The 21,586-nt window shown below is 37.1% G+C and overlaps 1 protein-coding gene across 4 annotated transcripts in view; it reads right to left on the bottom strand.

The window, feature by feature from the left end:
• ULK4 (unc-51 like kinase 4) overlaps nucleotides 1-21,586 on the bottom strand; it is a 518,420-nt gene that overhangs the window by 476,035 nt on the left and 20,799 nt on the right. For 3 of the 4 annotated variants that reach the window (XM_067753978.1, XM_067753980.1, XM_067753981.1), the window contains 10 exons: nucleotides 20,945-21,028; nucleotides 18,995-19,070; nucleotides 16,925-17,017; nucleotides 14,379-14,494; nucleotides 14,163-14,232; nucleotides 12,722-12,818; nucleotides 8,463-8,567; nucleotides 5,205-5,265; nucleotides 3,640-3,821; nucleotides 2,696-2,742 (listed from right to left, as the gene is read on the bottom strand). In XM_067753978.1, coding sequence (XP_067610079.1) covers nucleotides 2,696-2,742; nucleotides 3,640-3,821; nucleotides 5,205-5,265; nucleotides 8,463-8,567; nucleotides 12,722-12,818; nucleotides 14,163-14,232; nucleotides 14,379-14,494; nucleotides 16,925-17,017; nucleotides 18,995-19,070; nucleotides 20,945-21,028 — 931 coding nt within the window. The remainder of the gene's footprint in view (nucleotides 1-2,695; nucleotides 2,743-3,639; nucleotides 3,822-5,204; nucleotides 5,266-8,462; nucleotides 8,568-12,721; nucleotides 12,819-14,162; nucleotides 14,233-14,378; nucleotides 14,495-16,924; nucleotides 17,018-18,994; nucleotides 19,071-20,944; nucleotides 21,029-21,586) is intronic. The other variant, XM_067753979.1, reaches the window with a different exon arrangement.

The following is a 21,586-nucleotide window of genomic DNA, read 5'->3' as shown; positions in this document are numbered from 1 at the left end:
AAAAAAAACTGAAAAAAAATAAGGGTTGAAGAGGATGTGGCGAAATTGGAACCCTCAAGCATTGCTGGTGGAAATGTAAAATGGTGCAGCCACTGTTCAAAACAGTTATGATGGTATCTCAAGAAGTTGAACATAACGTTATCAAATAATCCAGCAATTCCACTCCTAGGTATATACACAAAAGAACTGAAAGCAGGGACTCAAACAGGTATATTCGCACCAATGCTCACAACAGCACTACTTGCAACAGCCAAAGGTAGAAGCAACCCGAGTGTCCATCAACAAATGAAAAGATAAACTGTGGCATATACACATATGGAATATTATTCAGCCTTAAAAAAGAATGAGTCTGATACATGCTACAACACAGATGAACTCTGAAAACATTCAGGTAAGTGAAATAAGCCAGACACAAAAGGACAAATGTATGATCCCACTTATATTAGGTACCTACAACAGGGAAATTCATAGACACAAAAAGTATAACAAAGGTTTTCAGGGACTGGGATGAGGAGGGATGGGAGTTACTGGTTAATGGGGAAGAGCTTCTGTTCGGAATAATGAAAAAGTTCTGGAAATTGACAGTGATCGTGGTTGCACAACATACGTATCACAATATACATAATGCCACTGAATTATACACTTAAAATGGCTATAATGGTAAATTTTGTTACATATATTTTATAATAGAATTTTTAAATTAAAATATTATGCATTATCTGTAAATTATACCTCAATAAAGTTGATCGGCAAAGGCTATAAAATTTGATAAGTATTCACTGTTAAAAGTTCTAACAAAACGGCATTTTTACACACATTGACTGGGAATGCATGTTGATATCATATTTCTATAGAGCATTTCAGCAACTTATGAGAAGTCACAAAAATATCTATTGCCCTCTACCCATTCGTTCTAATTCTACAAATCTGCCCTTAGGGGAGAAAGGAAAAATAGGCATGAAGATTTAAGCACAAAATGTTCATCAATATATTATTTACAATATTATAATACTGTCCAAAAATAGGGAAGGGTAAATAAAATGATCAAATATTCATAGCATATAAAAAGAGGCATACCATAAAAAAACTCAGACAAATTAATTAGTGACATTAAAAGAATACATGTTATAAAGTGGAGAAACATAAAAAGTTATATGTTATTTTTTCTATATACTGAACAAAGCCAAGGAATAAACATACATACTTCAACAGTGATTGTCCCCCAGCTAAGTTAAAGACCCTTATCATACGCTATCAAGGTGATATGACCCAGGACAGAGAAGGCCTCGCTGGAAGAAGTAGTATTTGAATGGAGAAAGAGAGTAAAAGAAGGCTCCAAGCATAGGGCTTATCTATCCATATATTCCTCAAATAAAAACTGTTTTACAATTAAACTTAGATCTAAAAAATGGAAAAAAATAGTAGTACCTGGAAAGGATTAAGAATGTGTTTTTTAAAAATCAGCAGAGGGCACCCTATTCAAGGATATAATTTGTTTTAGCCGAAGTGCTAAGATTTTTTTGTTGGTTTCTTTTACAGTGAGCATACCACAATCCTTCTCAAAGTTTAACATGCCCAAAAATGATCTAAAAATCCTATTTTGTAACGCCAGATTTTACCTTGAGAGAGTAACATTAGAAGATGCATAGGAATAATTATCCAAAAAAGCATTTTTGAACACCTATTGTTTCCCCTATATTTTGGCAGCATGGGAAAATAATTACTATCCTATCACTGGCACATTTTACAAAACCCCTTCACATTCAAGTTTTCACAAGCTTCTCAACAATAATACAAGATAAGTAGGATTGATAACACCAACTTCCAAACCCCCAAAATACACTAAGTACCCAATAAGAACCAGGCACCGGGCAAGGTATTTCATACACCTACTTCATTCAAAATTTAATTGTAAAGAATATATAAAACTGAATCACTTTGCTGTACACCTGAAACTAACAACACTGTAAAATCAACTATACTTCAGTTAAAAAAAATTTGATTGTTACCAAAAATCTATGAAGTTGATACACTATGCCCATTTTACAGATGAGTAAACTGACACTCAGCAGTTATAATAATTTGCCTGGGGGCAGATTTGTGATCTACACCCACATCTGTCTGAATCCAAAGCACTTTCATCATCCCACAAACAGTCCCCCAGAAGCTGAGACTCGGAAAGAGGTAATCAGTTATCTGACCAAGTCTCATTGGCAACCAGAGCATAGAGCCTTCTTACACTTTAATGAGCTTTTCACCGAGTATGCTGCCCTCATATAAGCAAGTACACATCCTTCCATCAGGAGTTTACAGAACACAATCTCATTAGATTTTGTAAACCATCTTAAGGAAAGATAAAGTGGCAAGGGAAAACGCCTTAGAAGCATAACTAAATTAAAACACAGGGATAATTGTAAAGTATTTGATAAAGAATATTCAAAAGAGTAATCATTAATAAAGCTTCCAGATGTAGTTTACATAACCTTGGAATTATATTTATAATATTAGAATAAAGACTACTTTGAAATCTTTTTAAATGGACAACTGGGATGCCTATAGAAAGTGCTATGATTCAGGGTCATCATTACTTTAGACTATTTCGTGATAAGTATTTAGGACTATGTGCTTTTGATAAATATGTATGTTTTAACTACTTAATAATATAATAATTTATTAAGATGTAAATATTACTTACCTATCCCAGTTTGGAGCTATTCGCAAATGCTGGGTTAGCAATTGGAACTAGAAAAAAAAATTAAGATGTATTTAATTCATGAAATGACACAGAAAGTGACCACTAAGTTAACAAATCAAACCAGTATACACATGAAATGCAAAGCCTGCACCAAGGAAATGAATTACATTCAGTGTTTTTGCATCTTTGTAAATATAAGATAAAAATAAAAACTAAGAATAAGAACGTTCAGTTTCTCCAACTGAATTATATTCCCTAAATATGCCTCTGCCCCTCACCCCACAAACACACACCAAGTACCAAATAAGGAACTGTAATACTATCCTGGAAGAAAATGAACTTAAATTTTTTCAAGCCAGTTCCCAAACAAAGGCCCACAAGGGAAAAGGCCCCAGACCACTGTAACTCCTTTCTGAGGACGACTTCAAAAGATCTGCCGAGTTCCCACGGTTTCATCGATGAATCAAGACGGTCCAAGAAATATCTCCAGGGGAAGAAGGAAAAAGGAAAGTCTTAGAGACTCAGTTCCCCGTTCAGTGTCACATCGGAAGCCTTGGAATTTACCAGGAAGACCCAGTAAAAAGAGCCCCTATTCCACGTGGGCAGCTCACTCCAGCAGCTGATGACAAGACCTCTGTCTTATGATTTCACAGATGAAAAATACCTTACAACTACTACAAATTAACGTAAAATGCAAGCTGAGTGTTACCAAAGGAGTTGTTCAAAATCACTGTCGATTCGACTGCTTTTAGATCTAAGCATTAAACAGAGGACAATTCTGGCAAACCTATCATCTTGATGAGTCACTTTTTTTCATTGTAACTAAATCTTATTAGTATTTTAGCACTTGTTTTAATCTCTACAGAAATAAAAGAGTTATGTGCAGAAGGAGAGCTGCAAGCCCGTGATAAGAGGAGTCTTTACTTCACGACTTAACTACGTACCAGGGGTGAGTGGAGGAGCCTGGTGGCCACCTCCCTGTGTCCGGCCACCACGCACAAGTAGCAAAGGAGATTCAGCTTGGCTCGGGAGGCCCCCGTGCTCTTCTCGGGGGAGTCGATCTGTGAGCACACTTGTTGCAGAAAGTCATTCCAATCTTGGTCTTCTAGAAATACTAATTTATCCACTGCAGAGGAAAGAAAATATTAAAAGTGGGGACCACGTGAAAAAGGACTGCTGAGAACATTACAAGAAGAATAAAATGGAACACAGAATTTCAATACCTAAGGTGAGGGCACACAGAAAATTATAAATTTACACTGTCAAAACCAAAAATACTCGAAAGACATCACTACTTTTATTTGCTCTTCTATGTTCATCTCTTTTTCTCCCCATGGAGACGGTTTGCACTATGTCAATGGAAACCTATGCTTAAAAAAAGAAGGTAGATGCCTAAATTTAGGAGAATGTTCTTGCAACCAAGAACATAACAAAATGCAAACTTAAATAAAACGGTACTATGGAAAAAACAAGATACCCTTTGCATAAAATAAAGCAACCTAGCCTTGAAGTACTGGAAAAGCCAAAATTTCTACAGATGTTATAAGGTCCCAGTGAAATTACTAGTAAACATAACTAGGTTAATACAAAGCTGAAATCATCTGGGAGTCCCACCTCCAAACCCCTATACAAACAAAAGACAAAAACTGGGAAATGAAATGCCAGCTAAAATTAACATAGTTTCACCTAATCTCTATATTTAAACAAAATAAGCTATAACAATAATTTCCTAAAATAATTCAAAGTAAAGGGGGAAAGGGACGGAATACTATTTTGAGATAATTTTCCTCTAAGTTTTCATAAATAGTGCTTCTACTTGGAACAGTTTATTTCAATTTGAACCTATGTTGTTTATTTTGAATTTACTTTGATTTGATTTCAAATCGTAGATTCTACTCTATGATGAAGAATTTTTCCAGATCTAGTTTAACAGCTTAAAATATAACTTATCAAACAAAATACATCAAAGTTTAAGGTATAAGAAAAATTCTTATACTCACCCTAAGTAAGACTTTGTTAGGGGAAAGGGAATGTAACAATCAACCTTTAAGTATCTCCAGTCCTACATCAACCCCACAAAAGTGAACCAACCATCTGACCCTGATCTCAACTGCCCTACTCCCTCAAGTAGACTCTCGATTCTTCATTGTGGTTTCCAACCTTCTGTACCCATAAGAGCACCATTAATGTTGGAAATTCAACTGGCTTTACAAGGGAAAGGACAGGAGGAGGGCCCACCCGTTCAACAGGAAAACTCGCCCAGTTTCATAGGAACTTTCCCACTCACAAGAGTACTGAGCAGCCTAGACCCAGCTGAGTAAGGTCAAACGCTGGCTCAAATGGATTACAGGTTGTTAATAATTTATACAGTGTCTCAAGAATATAGCCAGTTGGCAAGAAAATAAAAATTTAGCTATTCATAAATAAAATATTCCATTTGCTATTAAATTTCATATTTGTATTTGTCCGCCATGAATCTATGTGCTTGATAAGCCCTTTATGATCCTACCTGAATGTGCTGGTAGATGCAATATTTTTGGATCATATTTAATTGGTGGTTGTTTCATTATCTGTGGTTAAAAAAACAGAACAAAACCTTTTAAGATGGGTATCTATCTCCTGATATGTCTCCTATATCAGATTATAAATCAATGAGGACAGAAAATAACACTGTAAAATTTATCACCAAAAAGAATAAGCATTCAGCAAAGCCCCTTCAGATTAAAATATACAAATATAGGTAATAATGCATAAAATAATATCATTTCAATTGATATCTTCAATAAAATAAAGCATCATGGAAAAGGGTCACCCTATCCTGGCTTACTCTTAGGCTAATTTACCTCTAGGTTAGAAATTTAGTTACTCAACAAATATTTATTGGATACCTGCTAGGGTGAGGCACTATGCTAAGTGCTAAGGGGGATACAAAGACATGATCCTACTGCCAGAGAGCTGACACACTGGTTAGAAAGATAAGACAAACATCTGTGAAACAACAGAAAAACATAAGATATTTAAATTAGAATGCAAAACAGGCGGGACATAATTACAGACAAAATACTCAGAGAAATGTTTCCAAAAAGATAGAGAATCAGAAAGGACTTTAGGTTGATGTGGTCAGGGCAGGGTTTATGGAAGATCTGGAAAGTGGCATGAGGTCTTGAAGAGTGGTGAGGACTTGATGACTGAATTGGCGAAGATACAACTTCATGAATAGGAAAGCACACGATTTCCTTGAGCAAAGTGAGGAAAGTGTATAGCAGCTGGATTCATGAGTTTGGAATAGCTGGGGTACTTCAACATGACACTTTTAATTAAAAAATTCAACCATCGAACTTCCCTGGTGGCCCAGTGGTTAAGAATCCTCCTGCCAGTGCAGGGGACACAGGTTCAAGCCCTGGTCTGGGAAGATCCCACATGCTGCGGAGCAACTAAGCCCGTGAGCCACAACTACTGAGCCCGAGTGCCACAACTACTGAAGCCCATGTGCCTAGAGCCCATGCTCCACAACAAAGAGAAGCCACCACAATGAGAAAGCCACACTCCGCAATGAGGAGTAGCCCCCGCTCGCCACAACTACAGAAAGCCCGCGTGCAGCAATGAAGACCCAATGCAGCCAAAAATAATTAATTTAAAAAAAATTCAACCATCATTTCTATGTCTAACTTCTCCAAAACCTCTCTATAGAGCATCTTTTAAACTTCTGCTGGTAGTATTCTCACCAAAAATACATACCCTCATTCTAATCATGAGAAACACTTAGGCAAACCCAAATTGAGGGACATTCTACAAAATATTAATACCTGCCCAGTACTCTTCAAAGTGTCAAGGTCATGACAGACAAGGAAAGAATATGAAATTACCACATGACTGTGAAGGACAAGGACAGATTGGAGCAAACTAAGGAGGCATAGAAACCAACTGTAGGGCTTCCCTGGTGGCGCAGTGGTTGAGAGTCCGCCTGCCGATGCAGGGGAAACAGGTTCGTGCCCCGGTCCGGGAAGATCCCACATGCCGCGGAGCGGCTGGGCCCGTGAGCCATGGCCGCTGAGCCTGCGCATCCGGCGCCTATGCTCTGCAACGGGAGAGGCCACAACAGTGAGAGGCCCGGGTACCGCAAAAAAAAAAAAAAAAAAAAAAACAACTGTAACATGGGATCCTGGAACATAAGAAGAAGGGCACTGGTGGCACAACTGATGAAATTCAAATCAGCTCATCAGTTAACAGCACTGTACCAATGTCAATCCCCTGGTTTTGCTAACAGTACTGTGTTCCTGTACAATATTAACACTAAGAGAAGCTGGGTAAAAGGTATACAGGAAGTCTACTATTTTTGAACCTTTAAGTCTAAAATTAGTTCAAAATTAAAAGTTAAAAAAAAAAAACTTCTAAGGTTTCCCAGAAACAACTAAGTCTGGTTATAAAAAGAAAGAAATACAGAATATGGTCAAAAGATAGCACAAATTGTTCTAGAAGTTCCACTGGGAAAATACCGTTACACATTAAATTTGGTATAATATACAGTTACTCTGCCAGATACCTGAATGCATAAAAAGAGAGATAGCTCCATTATGACAAATAGCTGAGTAATCTATATTAAATGTTATCTATCTAGTAAATAAACATTGATCTAAGAAGCCTTTTGTTCCAAACTATAGAAGCTTCCCCAGTGAGATGAAACAGTCATAAATTAATAAAGAAAAAAACATTTTTAAAAAAGGAAGAAAATAAAAATGCATAATGGGTGGTGAAATGTGTGTTGGAGCTGGAAATCAACAGAAAACAGAGGAACTGAGAAATTAATTTCCTTTTCCAAGGAGAGTACTCATCATTCCCTAATACAGTATTATATTCCAAAGATGTGAAGCAATGAAAATCCCACTGGGTTAGAAGTGCATTGTAACCAAGGCTCCCCAAGCTCCCCGTGTCTCCCCATCATCTGCCCTACAATCCTGACAACCTGTGAGAGGTGTGGTCTCCCTGTGATCTGCCCACCCACCCCAGTCTGGTGAGCGCTGCTCCCTGATATCTGCCTTCACAACACATCAGCGAGGAGAATGTCTGGAGTAATTCACCTAAGTAAGTATGGAGAAATGAAGGGACTGAGGCTAAGGTCTGAGGTCTAGAAGTCAGCAGCCACTCTCCAGCTCATGTACTGACAGGCAGAGCTGCTGCAAAGGGGGAAGAAAACTTACCCTTCCAGTGAAAGAGTGACGCAGGAAGAGGAGAGGGTTACAGAAAGGGTGAGGGTTAGGAATATAGACACGTGGCAAGAAAGAAAGAAAAGCAGAAGACAACAAGAACAGGAGAGAAAATAAGGCAAAGAAGGGACTTCCCTAGTGGTCCAGCGGTTAAGGCTGCACTTCCGGGCTTCCCTGGTGGTGCAGTGGTTGAGAGACCGCCTGCCGATGCAGGGGACGCGGGTTCGTGCCCCGGTCCGGGAAGATCCCACATGCCGCGGAGCGGCTGGGCCTGTGAGCCATGGCCGCTAAGCCTGCGTGTCCGGAGCCTGTGCTCCGCAACGGGAGAGGCCACAACAGTGAGAGGACAGCGTACCATAAAAAAAAAAAAAAAAAAAAAAAAAGACTGCGCTTCCACTGAAAGGGGGCGTGGATTCAATCCCTGGTCGCGGAACTAAGATTCCGCATGCAGCATGGCCAAAAAATAAATAATTTTTTTTAAAAAGTAAAATAAGGCAAAGTATACTGGGAATGAAAACATCACCCAGATTTCAGCCCTCGGTTGTTAGGGTGCCTTCTCGCACCTTCGGATTGTCAATAATTGGGGTGATGACAAGATCTGAGTCTGTGTAGATAAGCTCTCTCATCCGGGTCTCCAGGTCCTGCTGACTCAGGTGTCCACTTGTGATCTGAAACAAGAACAAAAATTAGACCCAGTTTCTGTGACTAGTGAAAAGCTTTAAGAGACGGAGCTAGTAAGATGCTGAGTAGACCCCACTGAAAAAAGTCACCTGTATCAATGGACCTCCACTGCTATTCAAAACACTTCCACAGACAGTCTCATCTGATCTTCACAAAAATCCTAAATCTAGTGTATCATTATTCCCATTTTTACAGATGAAAAAAACAAGGCTCAGAGAAAGTAACTGACTTGCTCGTGTTTACCACAATGGCTGGTTAGAACTAGAAAACAGATCTTCTACAGTTTGATGTTCTAAACTATGATGAGACAAATTGGTCTTTCAATTACCAGCAGGGTTGTTATCTTTCATCGACCAAAAATTAATCAGCTTATTTCTGCTTTACAGAATATTCAATATGAAATTTAAATTACAGCATAAAAAAATTTCAAGCTTAAGTACTGACCTGTTATATAAGTATTAAACACCCACATCTTTACAAATCCTAGTTAAAGCGGAATTGACACATAATGAAAATGAATAACTAGATGTTCCCCATCAGTTATTCAAGATGTTTCTTTGTGCTCTCCTTAAACTCAACTTTTTTTTTTTTTTTTTTTTTTTTTTTTTTTTTACGGTACGCGGGCCTCTCACGGCTGTGGCCTCTCCCGTTGCGGAGCACAGGCTCCGGACGCGCAGGCTCAGAGGCCATGGCTCACGGGCCCAGCTGCTCCACGGCATGTGGGATCCTGCCGGACCAGGGCACGAACCCGCGTCCCCTGCATCGGCAGGCGGACTCTCAACCACTGCGCCACCAGGGAAGCCCAAAACTCAACTTTTATTCCTGGTGCTATGCCTTAGTATTTCACATCAGACAAAAAAAAAAAAAAAAAAGAGGATTTATGCATTAAGAACTTCCACTGAAACTTTGACCGAAAAAATGCTAACCAGAAAATCAAATCAGTGAAGTGAAAGGTTAAGTAGAAAAGGAAATGATCCAAAACTAAGGTAAGGGACAGAATAATTAGCTAACAAAGTTCCTGGAAACCACAACAACCCTTCTTCAACTTAGAAGACAGACATATTAAAAACACATGAAGAATAAGTAAGGAGGAACTTTTGTAAAAAAAATATGTTAAAGAAAATTTAAGAACATGGACTTTCAAAACAGATAAACTTGAAAGAAAAGCCAAAATGAAGTCAACTGAAAAACTTTTACAATAATCTAAAAATGAGTAAGGTAGACCAATTAGAAAATTATATGTAGAAATTAATTTCATATACATAAAGTGAATGTATGCACAAAAACAGGTTATAAAAATACAACATCCCATTCACAATAGCAAAAAATAAGCTGTTAAATAAAATGCTCAGTAATAAACTAATCAAAAATTGCAATGAGGGCTTCCCTGGTGGCGCAGTGGTAGAGACCATGCGCCACAACTACTGAGCCTGTGCTAGAGCCCGTGCTCCGCAACAAGAGAAGCCCCTGCTCGGCACAGCTAGAGAAAGCCCATGCGCAGCAACAAAGACTCAACACAGCCAGTAAACAAACTTAGAAATTTATTTTAAAAAATTACAAAACATAAGCTCCCTTATATAATTAGTGCTTAAATATTCTCAATAAAATAATTACATACACTCCTCCACAATAAACATCTGGCAGAAGAAATTCAACATCTATCGCATTTCAGAATGCATTTTTTACTTTTACACTGATTTTCTATCTCACATATAATCAAACAATTATTAGCACAGTGAGATTTTATTACAACCTATTTACATTTCATTTCAATACAAAATTAAGTTTCACATGGTTCGAATGCATTTCACATTACATAAAAAATACAGCAACAACTGCAATAAGTACAATAAATAAATGATAACTTGGCAAATTTTTTACTTCAAAATATTTCTGCATTCAAAAAAACTATGATTGAAAGAAATTAAAGAATAACTAAATAAATAGAAAGACATCCCATGTTTGTGGAAGAAAACTTTATATTGTTAGCATGGCGATACTCCTCAAATTGACCTAGAGATTCAACACAATTGCTGTCACAATCCCAGCTGGCTTCTTTGCAGAAACTGACGAACTGATCCTAAAATTCATATGGAAATGCAAGAGACCCAGAATAGCCAAAAACAAAAAACTCTGAAAAAGAACAAAGTCAGAAATCATACTTCCTAATTTCAAAACTTACTTAAAAAGCCACAGTGATTAAGACAGTGTGCTAGTAGCATGACGAAAGACATATCAATCAATGGAATAGAACTGAGAGCCCAGAAGTAAACCTTCACATTTAAAGTTCATTAATATTCAACAAGAATTCCAAGACATTAAATAATGTCTTGGGAAAGAAGAGCCTTCTCAACAAACGGTGCTGAGGCAACTGGATATCCACAGGCAAAACAAAGAAGTTGGACCCCCTACCTCATGCCATATGCAAAAATTAACTCAAAATGGATTACAGACCTAAATGTAAGAGCTAAGCATAGAAATAAACCTTTATGATCTTAGAGTAGACAACTATTTCTTAGTTATGTCACCAAGAGTACACAGGCAACAACAAACACACAAAAAAGATAATTTGGTCTACATCAGAATTTAAAACCTTTGTGCTTCAAAGGACACCATCAAGAAAGTGAAAGGACAATTCACAGAACAGAAGAAAATGTTTATAAATCATATATCTGTAATATATAAAGAACCCCTACAACTCAATAATGGGCAAAAGGTTTGAATAGACATTCTTCCAAAGAAAATATACAAATGGCCAATAAGCACATGAAAAGATGCTCGACATCATTAGCCAACAGGGAAATGCAAATTAAAACAACAGTGAGATATAATTTCACACCTACAAGATGGCTGTAACCAAAAAGAGACGATGCAGCACTATTCACAATAACCAAAAGGTTGAAGCAACCCAAGTGTGCATCAAAAGATGAATTAATAAATTGGTACATACACACAATGGAATATTATCCAGACTTAAGGAGGAATGAAATTCCTGATACACGCTACAACATGGATGGATCATGAAGACATTATGCTAAGTGAAATAAGCCAGATACAAAAGGACAAATATTGTGTGATTCCACTTATATAAGGTTACTAGGCAAATTCATAGAAGCAGAAAGTAGAACAGCGGTTGCCAGCGGGTGGGGTTGGGGGGAGGGATGGGTAGGGGGGAATGGATAGTGGTGATGGTTACATAACAGTGTGAATGTACTTAATGCCACCAAACTGTACACTTAACAATGGTTAAAACGGTAAATTTTATGTAATGTGTATTTTACCACAATTTTTTAAAAGACATAATAACAAGTTTTGGTGAGGATGTGCAAAAATTGGAACCCTCATACACTGGTGCTGAGAATGTAAAATGGTACAGCTGCTTTGGAAAACAATTTGGCGGTTCTTCGAAAGGTTAAACAGTTACCATATGATACAGCATAGAACACACACCCACACAACGATGTACACAAATGTTCATAGCAGCATCGCTCAGAATAGCCAAAAGGGGAAACCCGTCCAAATGTCCACAAATGGATGAATGGAAAAATAAAATGTGGTATATACAACAGAATATTATTGGGTAGTAAAAAGGAATATAGTATTGATACATGGTACAATTTGGATGAATCTTAAAAACATTACATTAAGTGAAAAAAGCCAGTCACAAAAGATCACATATTTCATGATCCCATTTATATGAAATGTCCGGGATAGGCATATTTACAAAGACAGAAAGTAGATTAGTGGTTGCCTCAGGCAAGAGGGTAGAGAAACTGGAAGAAAACAGGAGTGACTGCTAATGAGTACAGGGCTTCTTTGCAGAATGATGAGCATTCTAAAACCGACTGTGCTGATGACTGCATAGCTCTGTGACTATGCTAAAAGCCCCTGAATTATACACTTTAAATGGGTGAATTATATGGTGTGTCAATTATATCTCAATAAAGCTGTTATCAAAAAAACACCTATGAAGCACCTCTCTCTTAAGAGTACTTACTAGAAAAACCAGTGATAATCAAGGAAGATGACTCAGCTGTAAATTTGGCAATTAAAAACACAGTTCAGAGATTAACTTGCAATTATTCTTCTGAATCCCTGTATCCTACACAAAAAGAAAAAAGAAAATTCCATCTCTGCTTACTTTGGTCAAGGGAGAAGTCTTCTGTGGTGAATTTTGAGTCATAGTCTCACCAGGATTTAATGCCACTGCAGTGCTAGTTCTTGGAGTCGGACGAGAACTGAAAAGTGCACACCAGTTAACATTACTCACATTTCAGAAACTTTATCCTGTTTACTGTTTTCTGGGTTAAAAAACACATCTCATGAAAAACGGTAGAATATGATGATTCTATGTGACCTCGTTAGATTTTAAAAACTTTAAACTCTAATTTGTGTTTATGACACTAATTTTTTTAAACTGTTTTCAAAGTAATTTCCTGGGTAATTGTTTTTTTTATTTGGAGCTTCTATACTATATACAGTATTTTCTGTTTTAACCAGAAACCTAAAAAAAAGATTTTATTTTTTTAATGTCTGCTGATCTAGGCAGGATTAACATAATAAAATAGAACAGATATTCTACAAAGCATAGACAAGGTTTACAATTTTATTTCATAAAATGTTTGAAATGGAAAATTACCTTGGTACCTACTTAAGCAACAAGTTATATTCTGTATCTATTTTTAATGATTCCTCCTACACTTATCGATGGTTGCCATACTCTGTGGACCACTCCATTACACCCACGTCTCTGATTTTGAGTTTTCTGCATTTTAAGAAATTCTTCCATTCAGATCATTATGGTCTCTTTTAATGAATTCCTTCAAATTTCCAAATATCACCCCTCCTTCATCTACTTGCCTTTTTATTCATTCATTAAACGAGGACTTACTTAGGTCATAAAATATACCAGAGATTGTACAAAATTTTTTTTAAAAAACTGAATTTAAAATGCCTAAGATATGTATAAATAAATTTAACATGCTTTATATTTAAATATGAGTAAAACAAATCAGGAAATTTTAGTTTATCATTATAACCCCTATGTCATGAAATTAAACTATTTCTCTATGAGACTAAAACTATAAATAAAATATAACACAATATTTACACATTAATAAAATTTTAAATACACTGGTCTTAGTCACTTTAAATACCATTCTGATTTTATTATTTCAATGATTGCAAATATTGTTTAAGCCTCCTAGATAAAGCGACATTTAAATAAAAACACAACCTGTCCTTTTTCTATAAGTCTTTATCTAAATAAAGCTGGAGTTCTGAAATTTTAAATTCAATTTTATTTGAAGTAGAAGTACAAAATGAAAAAGTTTTAATTAACCCTTATAAATAGGAAAAATAAGGTGGTTTGGTTAAAATTTTTTAAAAATACGTAGCGACGTCTACATTCCATTGGCCAGCACTTAACAGTAACTTTGAAAGTAGAGAGTGAGACTGGAATTTGCATTTCTCCCTGTCCTTTATTTCTGTGTAACATGGTTTACCAGCCAGACAACAGACACTTGAAGAAGATTTCACTTTCATCTCCCATGGATCCCTTATTGCTCTGTCATTTTACATACCTGAGAAGAAACATGGACTCATTCAACTGACCCCCAAGAGTGCTCTTAGGCCGCAACTCAGATGGATTTTCTGTGGCAGGAAGATAAAACAATATCCATCAATGAACAAAAATATGAGCAGGGCACGACGTACACAGAGATTTAAAGAGAAAGGTAACGCAAATTAGGAACTCTCAGAAATAACATTGAGTTCAAGAGTGCCAAATGAAAGCTCACCTAGTCTGAACGAGTGACTGAGCTGCTCACCACTCTTCTCCCCTTTTGCTTGTCCACAATGAGGGCTCTTGAGAAGCTCCTTGGAATCTTGTGACCCAAAATACTCCAGGTTTCTGCTGTTCAACGATAGAAACCCAACACAATCAAGCTTACTACTGAGCTTTCTGTAGAGTTTTCTCTGTCAAACAAGAGGTTGGAAAAGATACTTAAACTGCACAGGACATTTGGCAAAACTACTGAGTTAGAGGGAGTTCCCTGGTGGTCCAGTGGTTAGGACTCCACTCTTTCACTGCCAGGGCCTGGGTTCAATCCCTGGTCGGGGAACTAAGATCCTGCAAGCTGTGTGGCGTGGCCAGAAAAAAAAAACAACTAGCGAGTCAGAAAAGTAATATTTTTCATTGAGTAGCTAAAATGAGCACTTACTACATGGTAGGTATTGTACTAAGAAGCCTATAAACCTTATCCCTGAAAAATAAGTAACAGCAGGCAGATCGGAGAAGTAAACCAGAACTCAAGATATCAGTGAACCAGTAGTGAGTTTCCCTTTTATTTTTTTCCCTTCCAGTATTGTTCGACCTGGACTCAAAAGCAGTGAGTAGAGACAGGAGCCCCAAGAGAAGCCCTCTATTTCTGTTCCAAGGAACAGGAAAGGGGACCCCTAAGGGTCAGAGCAGTAGAAACACCCTCGTTTTTTGTTTGTTCTTTTGCTTTTGCTTTTTCCATTTTGTCCTTCCCCAGCCTGCAGGTAATCCTGCAGCAGCTACAGGGGACAGTAGCCGCTTCTGGCCAGTGCCTAAAACCCTGAAGGAGGAACATTCTCTTCTCTAGCCAGAGAGTTATGACCCCCAAGAATGTGAAGCAAATCCCTGTCGCTCTGTTCTCTTTTTTCTCCTCTCTCCTTGTCCTACTGCTACTTGGTCCCAAACACATCCATCAAGACATAAAAACTATAATACACCATGACTAAGTGGGGTTTATTGTGGGAAGGCAAGGCTGCCTCAATATATGAAAACCACTTTATGTAAGAGTCCATAATGAGAGTCTAAAGAAGAAAAACCGCATGATCATATCAAATGATACAGAAAGAATGACAAAATTTAACATTCATTCAAACTGAAAAGGGGAAGCTACAAAAACCTCCAGCTCATCATATTTAACAAGTAAAGGCTGAATGCTTTCATTCTAAAATGAGAAACCAGGCAATGTGTTCATTTTCATCACTCCTCATTCATTACCTTACCGAAAAAGTCCCAGCAAGGGAAGTAAGGCAAGAAAAAGAAATAAAAGGCATACAGATTAAAAGGAAGTTGACAAATTAAGGTGAAAGGTGTCCTGGGATTTGCTGACACTGATGGACCAGGTCCTAAGCCCAGGTTTCTGTACTTTTCAGAGAGTCTGATACAATGTGAAAACATAGTTGAAGCTCAATGGATCACAGAAACCGAAGTTTGGGAGAGACCTTAAATAGAATTCAGACTTCTCTATCCAATACACTGAATTTACAAGATTAAAATTAAGAATCAGACAACCACTTACCATCGAATGAATGGAGGAGAGGGGGAGTCAATTATCTGGACTTTGCCTCTATTCATCTACTTCTCACCTTGTTCTTTTCAAAATATCATCACTTTGGGACTTCCCTGGTGGTCCAGTGGTTAAGAACCCACCTTCCAACGCAGGGGACACAGGTTCAATCCCTGATCAGGGAACTAAGATCCCACATGCCGTGGGACAACTAAGCCCAGGCGCCACAACTGCTGAGCCTGTGCACCACAACTAGAGAGAAGCCTGCAAGCTGCAACAAAAGATCCCACATGCTACAACTAAGACCCAACACAGCCAAAAATTAATTAATTAATTTTTTGAAAATACCATCACTTTTATAACTGTCCTGGGCTAAAAAGATTTTATAATAAAAGTGAAGTGGATTAGTCAGGATGAACTAAGTTATACTGTGGTAACACAAAATCCACAAATCCTAGAACTCAGAATCTCCTAGCTTTACGTCTCACTCAAGCACACAGCCACTGAAGGCTGGCAGGAAAGCTATGCTCATCATGGTCACTAAAGACCCAGCCTGACAGCAACTCCACGTGGACATTTCCTTCCCAATTACTTCATCAAGAGAAAGAAATGTGGCACATCCCACAGTGGCTCTTTGAGTTTCTATCCAGAAATAACACAGGTCACGTCTGCTCACATTTTATTAGCCAAAGCAAGTCACATGACTGCACCTAACTTGAAAGGGGAAATGAGATCCTACCATGTGCTGACAAGGTGGGAAGCCAGCTGAACACACTGAACAAAAACTAATGACGACCATACTAAATCCCTGCCTGGATAAACAATTGACCAGAAAATGAGCAAAATCATGAACACAAAATGTCATGACTGAACTCTTTAAGCAACCCTTAATTAAACACATGCTTGATTTTCTCCTATTATGAAGGCATAGAAATTCGTGTCATTGATGCTGCAAAAATAGAATAGCAAGGGTACAAGTGTTTAATAACCATGCCCCACACACAAAAATAAGCTTATACTACCTGACACTGGAATCCTCGTTGCTTGAGTCCTGATCTTTTCTAGTGAAAGCATCCTTCCAAAATGAATGCTGCAGTAGTCCTGCCCAAGTTAATCTTTATAAAACATAAATGTTAAAAATCTATTTTAACATGATTTACCATGGAGAATTCCCAGGACATGCCCCAGTTACACAGATCAGATTTGTTTCACACATTCTTGTTGGAACTTCACTTTTAGAACTTCATTCAGAAAGAAACAAGATTATCAACCTCATGACTATATCCAGAGTCACACTTCTCTTTAGAAGTCAAAATGTTATCTAACTAGTTCACCCACTTTAAAATGACTTCAGGCCATATTTAAAACCCAGACTCACTAGCAAAGCATCAAATTTTACTACTAGTAGATTATACCTGAGGGGAATTCCCTGGCGGTCCAGTGGTTAGGATTCCATGCTTCCACTGCAGGAGGCACGGGTTCAATCCCTGGTTGGGGAACTAGGATCCCGCAAGCCGCAGAGGCGGCCAAAAAATAAATTAATTAATTAAATAGATTATACCTGAGGTATACTCAAACTCAGAATGATTAAGCTCGACTAAAATTTTAAAACAAAATAGTAATTTGTATCTGATTCATTTAATCTTTCAAAATTTCCATACTGAAATAAAAACTACCTTGATCAAAATTAAAACACAAATGTAAAAGAGAGAATTTGCAACCACATATAATATTCCTTTTATACAAAGGGCTCCTAAAATTCACTAACAATTAAAATTACCAATAAAATGGAATTTTTTTCATCCATTAGATTAGCAAAAATCTATAAGATCAACAAAACCCACTGTAGGTAACAATGGTGGGGGGAAGGAAATTTCTAATGCTGGAGGTATAAACCCACCCGTGTTCCTAGGATGCAGCAAATGTGTCAAACTTTTTACTGTTCTCAGCCTTTGGCCAGCCACCCCACCTTAAGAAAATTATCCAAAGGTGATAACTGCCTAAGTGAACAACAACAACAAAAATAGGATATTTACTGTAGCAGTCAGTGTATATGATATTCTAAATCAAGAAAACTCTCAATGTTGTTATTACAGGTTATTACATGTACAATCAGCAGCCATTTAAAATAACCAAGCAACTATATAGAGAGAAAAAGACTAGATTATGGGGTGGTCTCATGTATGCAAAAAAGTATTTAATATGGGATATAAATATGTGGAAATGTGTCCTAAATAAATTCTAAATAAAGTAAGTTAAATTAAGTATATTTATATCTTATCCAAATACGTCTGGGGAGGTATCCACTAAAATAACGTTGATCCTAAAAGCATTCTATTGTAAGCATAGGAGTGTCTTACAACTTATAGGAGAATCAACATTTTCTTCTGCAGTTTTTCAGTTAAATTTAATGAAGATACATTACATGCTACACTAAATTTATTCTTCATTTTATACCCTGAAGCAGAGACCCCAAATGCTTGCCTAAAACCCCTAGATACCTAGTGGCAGAACCAGAACCTAGGTTCTCTTGTCTCCCAGGCCAGGGAGACCCCCTCTTCACTCCCCACTCCCTCCTGCCCTCCCCCACTCCACACCATAAGGATTTCTAACTTCCTGCCATCCCTGCAACACAGAAAATTCACACTGTGCCTATTATCCTGTCACTTGATATTCCCAGTATGACAGGATTATCATAAATCACATCGCATTGAAATATTGCTCCGTTAGTCGTTACTACATTAAGTATCTTGGCAGTGTCATCCCTAGTTGAGTAGGCTAAGACAGTTTTAGCCTGAAATCCACAACGGGGGGGGCAAAAAAAAAAATGTACCTCTTGGATTTGGGAGTTACAAGAAAATCTGTCAACCTATGAGGCAACTATTTGCTACATTAAAAGAGTTAAAATTCCTCATGATTAAAAACACCTGTAAACCGAGAGCAGCCACTCAGTGTAAACTCAGATTTCTTTTTTTTCAAAAAAGATAATTTGAACAGTTCTTTCTATATTAAGACCGGTACAGTGTTAGAAGTACACTAAAGGCAAAAAGGATTCCAGTCTCTATTCATGTTAAAGTACTACCCATACATACCTTTTCTGAGGATCTTTTTGAAGTAAACCATCAAGCAAATTAATAAAATCTGAAGAAGCTTTAGGACGAGAAGAATCTATACACAAAGTAATACCCAAGAAAGAAAAAAAGTGATAAGTAGCTGAAAACACACCCTACATCAACATCATAATAATAGTATTTTAAGCACATAAATTATTTTTAAGAGAACACAGAATACATAGTAACAATTACAGTCTTCATTTAATGCCAGGAGAGGGCTGGCGGGGGCAGGACACAAAAATTAAAAACTTTTCCCTGGACCACAAAAAATATGAATCTCAAAAACTAAGTTCTGACTAACCTCTAAACTTTCTCTTTACTGAACAACCCCAGTAAGGACCACCAGCTTGACAAACTCATACCCTTGGTCTTCAGCTATTAATTATGCCTCATTTTCTGACCATTTTCTCTTAACTTGACCAGCTTTGCTTTATAATATACTATGATTAGAGTACTTGCCATCTCTCTTTATTTTAAAGACTTTTTAACAGGAAAATAACCATCACAATATTATGACAATGTCCAATTCCATTAATCTCCAAGCGTTTTGTCTTTTTATATTAGAAAGATACATACCATGGTCAAATTATCAGTCTATCATTAAAAGAAGTGGCCATGAAGATAACGGCCAAAGCCATCAGAACAGATGGTGCTATCAGGCACTGTGGCCACAGTCTGATCAAGATCCCTGTGAAATAATTACACTTAGGCCAAAGTGGTATCTTGACCAGACGTTTGATACCTTCATTCTCAGATTTCTCTTCCCTACATAAAAATCTTTAACTTATTAGGAGAAAACAATACTCAGTACTATGAGTACTTAAAACAACAGCAAAAAAAATCAGAAGTCATCATTATAGGAGACAGGAAAGACTGATTTCTACGAAAACTAAAATAAAGTTAATAAAAAAGAAATGCTTTTTAAGAAATATAGACCATTTTCAAAATATCGAGACTTGTTTTTTTCACCAAGGATGATTCTTAAAATATTGAAAATATTCCGTATTTCTATTCTTTCCATTAATTACTGAGGATTTTTTTTCTTTAAAAACTCACAACCTTATTTTTCATAAAGTCCTGTTTTCATCTTTGTGAATTAAGATTCACATCTTTTGAGTTGTGTAGCAAAGTGTTTTATTATGTTTGTACCTTCTTTTTCTTTTCTTAAAATTGTTAATGGTAGACTTACATTAATTACACTTTGTATGATTAAATTGCCAACACTTTAAAAATACAACCATGGGCTTCCCTGGTGGCGCAGTGGTTGAGAGTCCGCCTGCCGATGCAGGGGACGCGGGTTCGTGCCCCGGTCTGGGAGGATCCCACATGCCGCGGAGCGGCTGGGCCCGTGAGCTATGGCCGCTGAGCCTGCGCGTCCGGAGCCTGTGCCCCGCAACGGAAGAGGCCACAACAGTGAGAGGCCCGCATACCGAAAAAGAAAAAAAAAAAAAAAAAAATACAACCATATCTAGCTTAAAAGACTTTAAAAGCTTATCTGGGTAGCATTCTGATTCATCAAGATAAGGACTGAGAAACACCTTTTTGTTCCTCTTCAAGCACTAAATAGAAATAACTACATGGGACATGACTACACATTAAGTAAATGGTACATACACATGAACACACCAAAAAAAGACAAAAGTTTGAGTTTCTTAAATCTTTGAACCACACTTCTTCTGATATAGGAGCACAAGGTAATTTGTATTTTTAAATGACGGAAAGTCTTAGTAGTACTTTGTTTTCCATTTCAGTATCTTTTTAAAAATAGCAAAAGGAATGCTAGCATTTCTAAAAATATCAATTTGTGACTATTTAGAAAATATAAATTTGAGGGGTTATGAATCAATACAAACACACTTTGGGGATGAAAGTGCACCTTTAGTCCACGTAAGGAGTATATTAACTGCATTTATAATAAAAACGTCCTACCTTTTGGAATAGGTGGCAAAGGATCTTCATAAAAAATCTTTTCAACTAATTCTGAGAAACTTTCTGAGAAGAACGGAGGTTTTCCTGAAATCATGTGAAAACTTGCAAAATTAAACAACAGTTTGCTGTTACCAGTAATTCTTAAGAAATCTCAACTACAGATAGTTCAGGATTGCATAATTTACAGGAAAAAATATGTATATAGCAATAACTAATTATTGAATGCCTAGTACATACCAGGCACACTGTCTGTATTTTTATAGTTGTGTAATTCAAAATTTATCAACCTAACAAATACAAAATTCACTTATAGACAACCATGATCCAATGGCTACATGGGCCACTGGATACATCTGGTAATTCACAGTCACAGGTACCTTTACAAGACTTTCTACTAATAATCAGTTAGACACATCAGTTAGGCATATTTCAACATTCCAAATGATTATCATGAAAAATACCTCTATGTCAAAAGTTCCTACAAATCTGCTTATGCCTAGACACCAAGCAAGTCGGCCAAAATCAGTACATAGAAAATTTTAGGAAAACTAGCTTTTTCACATCTTATAGGTAAACTCTTTGAAAACTCCAGATGTAACCTTTGTGTGTGTGTGTCCAGCTCTGATTTTAAACTGAACCAGA

The sequence above is a fragment of the Pseudorca crassidens genome, chromosome 10 (assembly GCF_039906515.1).
Source record: "Pseudorca crassidens isolate mPseCra1 chromosome 10, mPseCra1.hap1, whole genome shotgun sequence".
Taxonomy (NCBI): Eukaryota; Metazoa; Chordata; class Mammalia; order Artiodactyla; family Delphinidae; genus Pseudorca; species Pseudorca crassidens.
Note: the sequence above shows the minus strand (reverse complement) of the source record. Positions and strands in the feature narration are given on the sequence as shown.